The 11,444-nt window shown below is 33.5% G+C and overlaps 1 protein-coding gene across 1 annotated transcript in view; it reads left to right on the top strand.

Moving 5' to 3' along the window:
- LOC108975577 overlaps positions 1–11,444 on the top strand; it is a gene marked incomplete at both ends in the record, with an annotated part of 36,471 nt that overhangs the window by 19,848 nt on the left and 5,179 nt on the right. The window contains 1 exon segment of the mRNA XM_018944144.1: positions 10,262–10,449. Coding sequence (XP_018799689.1) covers positions 10,262–10,449 — 188 coding nt within the window.

Below are 11,444 nucleotides of genomic sequence, written 5' to 3'. Positions count from 1 at the left end.
TTAAATTCGAGTAATTTCATATTCAAAAATATAAAAACAATTCAACTAAAAATTCTCTTATTTGAAAAACCACTCTTTCGTTAATCATTCTGTATACAAATACAATAAAAAAAAGACCATAACATAAAAAACCAAAACTTTTTGTTTTTAATTTCTGAAAAAATTTACCACCGCTTAGCATGCATATTTCCATGAAACTTGTGCTGAGTCACCATATTGAAATGTAAAGCAAATTAATTMATTTAATTTAATTTTCATGCAATAACAAGAAACCTTCAAAGGTTAAATGTACAATGGCAATTGATATGATTTGCAGTTAATTTGTGCTATTAATAAAAAAATTTACTCGCATTCAATAACATCGTTGTAGCTTTTAAGCGCATTAGTCAAATACATATGTTTATGGCATTCTTRGAAAATAATATGCAACAACAGCTTTATAATAGAATCAATAGGCCTTCATATTGCAATCAAACTCTTTAKTAACGGAAATAAGCGTTAAAGCTGTGAAAAAAATGTTATACYGCATGAGTAACAAACGCAGCTTTAAGCTGTATTCATACGCAGCAATAACGCACATTTACTGGTGATAAAAAAAATTTATCTTGACCAGAAATGCAACTGCACTAAGATAGCTTWTTCATTGACATTGCTTAAAATGAGCTTAGCTAGCAATTTTTCGGATTTTTCAATTTAGCGGTCATAGTTTCTTCGCCTTTCTTCAAAGAAGAACTGAGCTCTGTACTGCTGTAAATAAGTTAAAGCTAGTGCTGAATTATTTCAGCGTCAATTTGTGTAACTTGTGTTTTGTCAATTATTTTTATACTGACCTAACCCCACTTTTCCGTTCGGTCAATGAATAAAAGTTATATTTAAGGGATTACATAGGTTTCCTTGGATAAAAAATAGTCTTTTTTCAGCAACTTTTTTTCATTTAAAGAATGAAATATTTTATTAGAATTTTTCATTGTTACACATTATTAAAAAAAAAAAAWTTGAAAATTTTGGAAAAAAATATTTTAAACTCAGCCATTGTGTGGCCATTTCTGGTAACCCTTCGGCGTTGGCAGGATAACTCCTTATAAGATAATCYAAASTGAAAAATACGTATTTTAGTTATTATTTAAATTAGAACTTTGATGAAGGAAAAAAAGCAGATATTTTTACAAAATAATGAAAACTTCAGTAAACATATTTTTCAGATAGTTGTAATCAAAAAAATCCTCCGTCCAAGCCTTTAAGAGTTTTATCTCAAAGACCTGTGTAATGTCACGAGAATCATGAATCATTTTGAAATAAGTGACAATATACTAGAGATGTTGTAGAATTTAATAAGAMAATAAAAAATACGATTTTTTTAAACCTTTGCCCAATRCCTTTTCAAACTGAACGTTTCAGTTATGATCACTTATTAAAATCTTACATGTACCTACATCAAAACGTAATATTAAAATATCGATGTAAATGCGAAACGTACTTTATAAAAATTAATCCTTATCCAAAAAATAAATTAATTATACAACTAAAATTTTTCTCGCCTGTTTAAGATTCTCAATTCAGACTAATTAAATTAGTCACTTTCGACCTACGCTTCGTTTCAAAACCTTTTCGTAAAAGTCCACTGTATCATAGTACATAAATATTTGCTCAGACGCTCACCAAATTCTTAGTGGAGACACCAACCTATGTTTGTTGCGTGAATAAAGTGGAGATACATATTTGAGTGATTGTTATTTTCGAAGAAMTCAGTATATGTATATTTGAAGCATTATTTCTAAAAAAGCTTTTAGGAACATTTCAGAAATAAAACAGAGGGTTATATCTTATGTAGTACTTCATGATACATTTTTGGAAATTGTCGAAGATAAAAAACAAAAAGATAATTTTTTACTTAATGCTTTTTGAGGATAACAAAAATTKTTTGAAGTATAGATTTCTGGAAGCTTCAATAATTTTCTGTTTTACTGATTGTTGACCTTCAAGGGAACATGGAGAGGTCCCACACGAGCACGAACTTCGTATAACCTCACTTAAATATCTTCTAGGTATATTCTAAGTGGCATACACTATACTTGAGGATATCTCCGCCATGTATGTGGCAAAACARTGGCTTGAATATTTTTTGAAATTCAGACGTAAAAGCAGTCAAGAATTTCAGGATAAAAAAAGAATTATAAAGATGGAATGGGAAATTATCTTCCTTTTTCTTCCAGAATAAACTCTCAATTATGTCTTCTATATTTAATGCTTGATTAGATATTTCATTACAATTAGTTTGACACAATTTTGAGGTATATTTAAGGTATATATTTGTATACTATTCAAGGAAGCTTTTGTGCCTTGTTGAAATTTGGAATGATTCATTTATCAAAGTAATCGTTATTTAAAACCTTTGATTTACGTAGATCCTTAGAGAGCCTAATCTACAAAATCGTTTTAATATTTCTTACTTATTTAATTATAATTTTCCTTTCGATTCAAAACTCACGAATTTTATTAGGAACAATTAGTTACATTATTAAATTACTAAACAAAAAATTTCGTTTCTTCTTTTGTGAGATTTTCTGAAGTCATTAGCTTTACCAGCGCGATATATAATTACGATCTCGTTGACCTTAAACTCGAGTAAAATATTCGTAAGAAGTCATGAGCACTTAATTTACCGCTACCAGTTTTTATGTGTTACAGAAATGACCAACATTTAACACTACATATGTGTATTAAGCAGAGTAAGAGCTTCTCTAAAAAAGAGATTGATGATCGTATCTTAATCTTATTTTAGCAGCACGAGCACTAATTAAATTATAACYAGTTTGTATAGCTTTGTAAGTAAACAATGTTACAAGACCTCAAAGTGTGTTTATGAATTACTTCCATACTGTACTTGAAGCAACAAACCAGAGGCAACTTGCTAACATATTCTTAAAAAAGAACAAACATTTTATGTCTACATATCAGCGCTATGAACTGAATTAAATGAATTTGACCCGAATTTCTACTACAAACTACGCGCTCCAATATAAACCACGCGCGCGCGCGAAACAAACTAACAATGAAAAAAGTTACGCGTTTATTACGTCCGAAAAGTAAGAAAGCGAAAGATGCGCAATATAACGCGTTGAACGCTGCTAACGGAAATGGCGGTAGCGCTCGTATAGATGCTAGCGCCACTGAGCCCATGCCTGCCATACACAATTACGGGAAAAGCAAGACAAAAGTTAAAACAAAACCAACAAAAACGCAACAAACAAAAGTAAAATTAAGCAACGCGCGCACGAAAAGCCAAACGGCGTCAACAAGAACGGCTGACGCCGCCTACACTACTGTGGCGCTAGAACGCGCCTCGAGCTCCTCAACCACTGACAACAACAATTTCAATTATTCATCGCTGAATCGCAAGCGCAACAGTTATAGTAACAGCAGTTGCGGCAGCATYAACACACGCGACACTACAACGCCCACAGCCACCGCTTCAACAGCGTCGAAACAAACACTACAAAAGCACCGCAGCTGTAGCAGAAACCGCTGGTGGCGCCGCTTGCTGTGCTACAGCCGCTGTGCATGCGCGCGCAGGAAACGCGCSACCCAACCGCACAACCGATACAAAGATTACTGGAATGAGCCAGCGAAAAAACAAAAGCTGCCGAGGTGTTGTTCCTGTCGCGTTGGTTGGCGTAAGCGCGTAGGTGCTGCGAGGTGCTGGCGCTGGTGCTGTTTACCTTGCTGCTGTTGTGACAAACGAACAAGTAGTTATCCATATGATTCGGAGGAAGATGATGACATCGATGGCAAATTCGCTTCGTACATTTATGAAATGCAACAGAGAGACATGGTCGCGCTGCCTGCAGCCTTGGCTGACATAACGCCAACCATAGCAACCACACAATTACAAAGTATGCCAAAGAATGAGTTCGCAACTACTAAACAGGCRCACTCACTAACTAAAACTACCCAAGGGGTTATCGTACTCGGCAGTGCGCCCSTAGTTGGCGCGTGTAATGTGGCTTCGCAGGCATCGCCACCACCCACTGCATTTGTCTATCGGCGCCGCAGCAGCAATGGTGGTTTGTTGAAACTGAAGCCGCGCGCTTGGACATGGGACGATAGTTTGCGCTCCAATTCAGATCGCTTCCTCGAGACGCTCGAGGAGGACGAATTGAATGCGCCGCATGTTTGCAGTTTCGTGGCGCGCCGGCCACCTTTACTCGCGCCAACAGCTGAGATGCACAAGCGAGGAGGTATACCCACCCACACACTGACGGTTATGGTGAGATAACACGCAACTCACTGTACCCGTCGCTTAGCAGCAAGYGGAATGTTTAGCAAGTAAAGTGCACCGAAATTAAATTCTTCATGCACAAATATTGATGTATGCTCATAATATAAATATTTCGGTAAACTCACAAATATTTTACGACTATTTTAAGCAGCACAAATTATATCGTATTTATGGTTTTCGTATAGTCTATAAAAACATGAGTAGCTGCAAATTACAAATWACTTACTCGCCACTGAAACTTTAGCCAACACCTCTCCCAAGGTCCACCACGCATTTTTGCACTCATTCCTGCATTAGCGTAGCACTTTTTAGAATTTGTGTTGTGTTAACATCGTCAATTTTCGTTCGTAACTTTTGGCACGGCAACCAAGCATCGATATGGTTCCAAATTTTATGCTCCTCGCTCATAAATTTATCCAATGAATTTAATGAAGTTGTCAAATTTGACGTTGCTGTTATTTTGTTATTATTGTTAGAAGAGAGGAGTTTAATTTTTTACGACTCTCTATAAAATTTAAAAGCTGATATTGACCTGAATGCTGAAAAGACGGAMATTTCAGATTCGGCGAAGAGTTCAAAAGTTCAAGCTTACAGGCTGAAAGAAGAGAATTTTCGGGGGGAAGAAAATAAATACCAAAGAATTCATTCAATTTGAAGTTAAAATGGTAAAATAATAATCAAAATCTTTTTCTAATAATTTTTTTTTTTTTTAACAAGACAAACAATATTCAGAACTGCTACCCAAATTATCCAAGATGAGAATAACTACCACATACACAAAACATGCACCATTTTATGAAATTGCTTCAGYTTACATTCTTCAACAAAAACTAAATAGAACATAATACTTTTACAGAAACTTATTAGTCTCTTTGATTAATTTTTTTGATTCCTTAGATAATCGCTATTGACTCAAAGTTTGTCCAATACAGTCAAAGTAGACAATCCGCATTTGATAATAATATTATTTATTGTATGTAACTACGTTCTGAACTCTGATATTTTCTAATGAACTTTTCTTTGTGGTTACACATCTTTTACACCGTAGGTAGTAATAGAAACGCTTCGCATTAAAATCTTTTTGAACGATCCATCTTTTTGACTAACTTTGAAACGTAGTCTTCCTTTAATAAATTAATTATCYTTCTTCGACCCAACCACCTTTCATTAGATGAAGTCAATTCCATATCACTAAGAATATTTGGGGACCAATTTGATAAACGAGACATTTTAAAGAGTGTTTTWCGGACATGTSRTTTATAAGAAGAAATAAAAYGCATATARTTTAATGCTTTGGCCAAAAATTTGAATTTTGTATCAAGATAAATGTTTGCCATTACGATTAAAACATGATTTTGGGCAAGTAATCAAATATATTCCGGCAGCGAGTCCGAATTTTCAACTAATTTTTGTAGCAACTGTGGTAGGTACGCAATAACACACCATCTATTATCGTCCATCTATAGTGTCAGTCGTCTCGGATTTAGCTGCGTAGACAAGAAACTTCATATAACTCCACAAAAAATARTCAAGCGGTGTTTTATGGCACGGTCTTGGCCAGAACAGGCTCACGACGGGATATAATCACCAAAAGCTGCCTTAAAMAATTTACTGTATCGTTGACAGTGTGGCATATAGAGCCGTCTTTTTGGAACCAAACGTCGTTCACATCAACATCCTTCAATTTAGGGACGGAAAAGTCATTAATCATAGTTCTATAATGGACTTCACTGACTGTAATTTTATAGCCGGCTACATTTTTGAACAAATATGGACTAATGATTTCATTTGCTCCTATATCATACAAAACTGTGACTTTTTGAGAATGTAAGGGCTTCTGAAGTTTAGCTTTCGTATTATTACCACTCCAAAACAGTTTTTTTTTATTAACGTACTCATATTCAACCAAAACGGAGCTGAGCAAAATGTTCTTATGAAAATCGGAATGGGTTTCATTCACCGAAGATACGACCCTMTTCATGGTCGTTTCACTTCAATACTTGCTTGAGGAGGACTTTGTAAGCCCGCAAACCTATATTCTTCCGTAAAATCTTCCATAAAGTATATGAACATAGGTCCCATTGTTGCGTCTAATGGTGGACGGAGTCTATCGGGTCTTCTTCGATATTCTGCTTCACATCTATGGTTCCTCTACCGGCCCTCTTGGGCAATTCAATCAACCGAATGTTGTGTTCCGGATTAAGTCTGTTCATTATGAAATAACAAATTAGACTGGATATAAATCAAGTAACAGTTATCAAAACCACCAACTGCGAAAAAAGTATTGCCTTATTGAAAACCAATCGTCTAAAAAAACATCCGTTACAAATCACTTAAATAAATTGTGTTATGGGACATATTTAATAGTGCCTTATCTTACTGATGAGAACATAGTCATGTTCTAATACTTTTCCCACATATAGCCAATACTTCAGTATTCCGAAAGACTACTCTAGAAACTAAGATCATGAGGGGTTCAAAACTTGGATAGACCTGCCTTTGTCGTTAAAAATCAAACTCACGCTTCTAAAAAGTTGGAAGGTTTCACCAAACATCTAAGTGTTTTGTAGGTGGAATATCTCAAAAATGACATTTAAAATTAATATTTTATAGAAATACACCWCGAAATTGCACGATCGACAACTGCGCCACATTTCAGAAATAAAATTTGAGACATCTTAATTTCGAACGTTTTATTCTTAAATTGTTTGTGTTAAATTATATCAACTATTGGTATCAAAACACCTTTCACATCATAAATTAATATATGTATATTAATATTAAAGCATAAAATACCGCTTTCCTCGCTCAAGTTGATAATAAATTTACATACATACACACATATAGTATAACAACTCTGTCACTCTCACAAATGAGTGCTTTATCAATGCAAAACCTCATCGAAGCAAGTTCTCGCTATAAACTAACTATAAAATATATAACTTTATGACTGGCAATATGGCACACATTCAATTTGGAAGCCGACATCATTTACACATATGTATACATACACACTGGTAGTTATTTATACATACAATTATAGGTGCTTATGTAAAGTCATTGTTGTTTATTCTAAGCACTGCTAGAATATAAAAGTTTTAATAAAAAGCTTGTTTATATGCATACATATGTGACTGAGATTAATATTGTTAATATGTTTAGTGTTTGATCGGAGAATTAGTTTGCCTTGACCTGCAACTACATGAACAGTTGGAAAAAACTAACTATTTTCAGATATCTTATCGCTCTTATCAAGTTAATGAACTCGTGATATTAAAGCTTTATTATTATTATTATTATTATTATTATTATTATTATTATTATTATTATTATTATTATTATTTTTTTTTTTTTTTTTTTTTTTTTTTTTTTTTATTTTTATTTTTTTGTTTTTTGTTATGACGATGACGTAGAAACCCGTAGAAATATATAAAAGTAGAAAATACTTCGAGAATACTTTTGGAGTAAAMAAAWTTTTTGTTTAAATTGCTATTTRGAGGACCTTTTTGGGAATTCCCGAATTTTAGAGTTTAGTTTACAYACACAGAAGTTATTGTGTTACAAATACACAACTTATATATGTACTTGTAGTTATATATCATTATATACACATCCGCTGCGATTATGGCAATATCAATTCATCCTCTTAGATGTGTATAAGAGACAGACTTATATATGTACTTGTAGTTATATATCATTATATACACATCCGCTGCGATTATGGCAATATCAATTCATCCTCTTAGATCTTTAGATAGATCACGGTTGGAAAAGAAATAGCAGTATGTCAAACTAAAATACTTTTTATGATATTCAATAATATGAAACGCAGTTTTACAGTAGTGGGCGTGTCTAATATTGGGTTAAAGTAAACACCCGATGAATATATAAGTATATTTAAAATCATTAAAAGTAAAGTGAGATGCAAGAAATCTACAATTATATGTACGTTCTCACGTATATTGCTTACAAATATCTCTTCTTCTTGGTTGGTGTAGACACCGCTTACGCGATTATAGCCGAGTTTACATATATAATTCTTTAGATTCTTTAGATTTAAAAAAGATACACCCGCTTTGGCAGGATAATCCCTTACAGGATCATCTAAAGTGAAAACAAAAATAATTCTTTTAGTTAAACCTAAAGTTTGGTGAAAGAAAAAAACTGAAAATTGGATTTCCTGTAGAAAATTTTCGAGAAAAACGCGTTTGAAGACGGCTGTATCTTCGAAACTATTWCTCGGATCAACATGAAARTGTTTAGGACAATATTCTAAACGTAACGTCTAGACAATATTCATAACATTGGCAGCTAACTGTTACATACTTATTTCCATGTTTTGGATTCGATTCATCGCATAAAGTTCACTCAAATTAATGTTGATTGTAAATGAATAGATTTTCATGATACTGTGGTCAAAAATAGTGACACGGTAAAAAGGCCACTGGTAAAAGCGTTGGAAAAAGTACGTTTTATCGGACGGGGATTGCTTTGAAGGCCAAGAAATTAAGTTGGAATAATAAATTTGTTTTTGTTTTCTATCGATTTTGAGATCTAACAGAACTCGCTTCCACCCAAAACACATGAAAAATATGGCCAAAAATGGTTAATATCTATTTTCACTACTCCCTCCAAAATCACTTTGTGTATTTTTTTTTTTAATATTCTGGTGCTAACTGATCGTAGAAATTCAGCAAACCAATTACGAATGGTCGCTGCGCTTTTTACAAAGACCGGATACCACTTTTTGATATCAGTAGCATTTTTTTATTGTAAAAAGATTCTATAAATTTTACGATGACTCTGAAGAGTCGTTAGATTGTATAGATTTCTTCTTCCATACAGAAGAACGCCTGAAGTCTTGATGTTTCATTAATGTTGAAGGCCTAGTGCTATTAAGCTAACCATTTCTACGTTTTCCACAATGAAATGTCGGAAACCCTATAAATTGTATTTATAGAATTCTTTTTTATTTGTGAAATGTATTCTAGCTTCGGCACAACCGTAGTAAAAATTTTTTCTCGTTTTATATTTATATTGCACATTATAAACAGTTAAMAGCTTTCTCTTAGCAATCAACCAGCTATCATTAATTTGAAATTMATAGCGGATAATATGAGAAGTATGCCATCCAGACACTGACCAAAATTGTATGGAAAAACTCGGCCTATGATCTCTCAAGCCATAAGCGTAATAACATAATTTTTGATTCATCCATTTATATGTTAATATAGAAATGTACACACTGCATAATAAGTACATTGGCGCACCGTTACCGTTTGGCCATAAGAAATGGTCACTATGCGCTGACCAGCCATAATCGATATATCCGAAAGCGTGTCTCGTGTCACATTCACTTTATTTTAATTACTTAACTATTGCTGGCGATTCGAATAAAGCGTGTTTCAGTTGTTATTGTAATACATGCAATAAAAAGATAAGTCAAGTTTGTGCAAGCCCAAAGCGCGAAACGAAAAGTGTTTATAACAGTACATACATATACCCGTTTATATATATCTACAATAGAAAACCGGCTGTAAGACACGTTTATTTTTTATAATTTTTTTTTTTTTTTGCCTCTTTAAATATTTGCTGCTCTTGCACAATCGTCGCCATAGGAGCGCAAGTATAGACTTTTGGGAGTGCGGCCGTTTATCAATGCTACTTGGGTGCACATAACCAATATATACATACATATATGTATRCATATGTCTAAATTTATATGTACGCTTGATTGCATGCACAACAGCAGCGTTTTTTCCACACACGTTCCCCATAAATAAATAYATACATATGTAAGTGTATGTTTATTACGCGTTAAGTGCYTTGTTGCAATTACAACTATTTTTACTCATTACTAACTAACCTCACACATAGTCATATGCTGTTGTGTGTATCTATGTTGTAAATGCTTATATTGGCATTTACGACTAATTAAATTGTTTACTGATTTGGCTTTGTCTTCGTTTCGTTCACTTGCAGAGGAGGCCAAAGCTGCCGCCGAGGAATCCAATCAATCGCCAGTTATTGGCAAACGCAATGAGTCCACAGCCAGTCCGATCCAGTCACGTGGCAGCGGCACAAGCGAAACATGGCCGACGCAATCGGATGAGGATATCGATCGTTTGGTGGCGATGCATCAAAATCGCGATAGCCTCAGCTCTTTGGGTGTAAGTAGAAATWTTATTTTATTTTTTCWATTGAATAACTTAATATAACATAACTTTTGTTTACAGTCTTGATTCGTAAAATATTTTCRTATGGTAATTTTAGTTTATCTTTAGTTTAGTTTAGTTTTAGTTGTATCTTTTGGTTATAAAAATAATATWGATGTTATTTTAAATATTTTAAATATTCTATATATCAATAGTATCATGAAAGCAAGGCTAATTCGCAAAATCTTAATGTCAAATGACACGTCTATGTTAACATAAAGAATTATTATTATTAATAAGTAATTGTTAACATAAAGATTTGTGTTTTTGTGTTCCTTGGCAAACTGAGGAAGTTGCATATTTCAGTCCCTATCACATACAATATGGCAAAAAATTACCCGGAAATTTTAAATAAAATGTAAAATATATAATTATTCATCAATATTTGTATTGTCGCCTTCAAAATTATCCCCACCAGTTGGAATAGTGTTATGCCAATGATTTTTCCAGTTCTCGAAACACTTTTCATAAGTAATTTTTGAAATGGCTTCAGTTCCTTTMGAGAACAGCACCAAAAGTGGTACACTTTTTGAAAACAATCTCGAACACTTGTCTGACGATTTTCAAGCTGTATATCCCTTACATTTTTTATCATCAGTCAGGAGAGGTCGAAGGTTGTCTAGAACAAGGCATGTCTTCAACGATCTCTCAAACGTTTTTACCACTCATTAGCTTGTGTTTTTGATAAAGCTGCAGCTTTTTCCAGCATTCGCAATGATTCCACGTGCGAAATTTGATAAGAGATACAAAATTTAAGAAAAAATCTTGGTTCGATATTTTTATCTATTGCAAAAATCGCGACGTACTACTGAGGTGTTCCGACTTAACCACCTTTTGTAATCAAACTGGTTGACGGATCGCGCTTATATTTGACATATTTATTAAGGACGGTTCGACGAACTTAGCAAAATTATTTCTTATTTTTTTTTATTTTTATTATTATTATAATT

The sequence above is a fragment of the Bactrocera latifrons genome, unplaced genomic scaffold, assembly GCF_001853355.1.
Source record: "Bactrocera latifrons isolate USDA-ARS-PBARC rearing strain unplaced genomic scaffold, ASM185335v1 scaffold_67, whole genome shotgun sequence".
Lineage (NCBI taxonomy): Eukaryota > Metazoa > Arthropoda > Insecta > Diptera > Tephritidae > Bactrocera > Bactrocera latifrons.
This window is presented reverse-complemented; position numbering and strand designations above follow the sequence as displayed.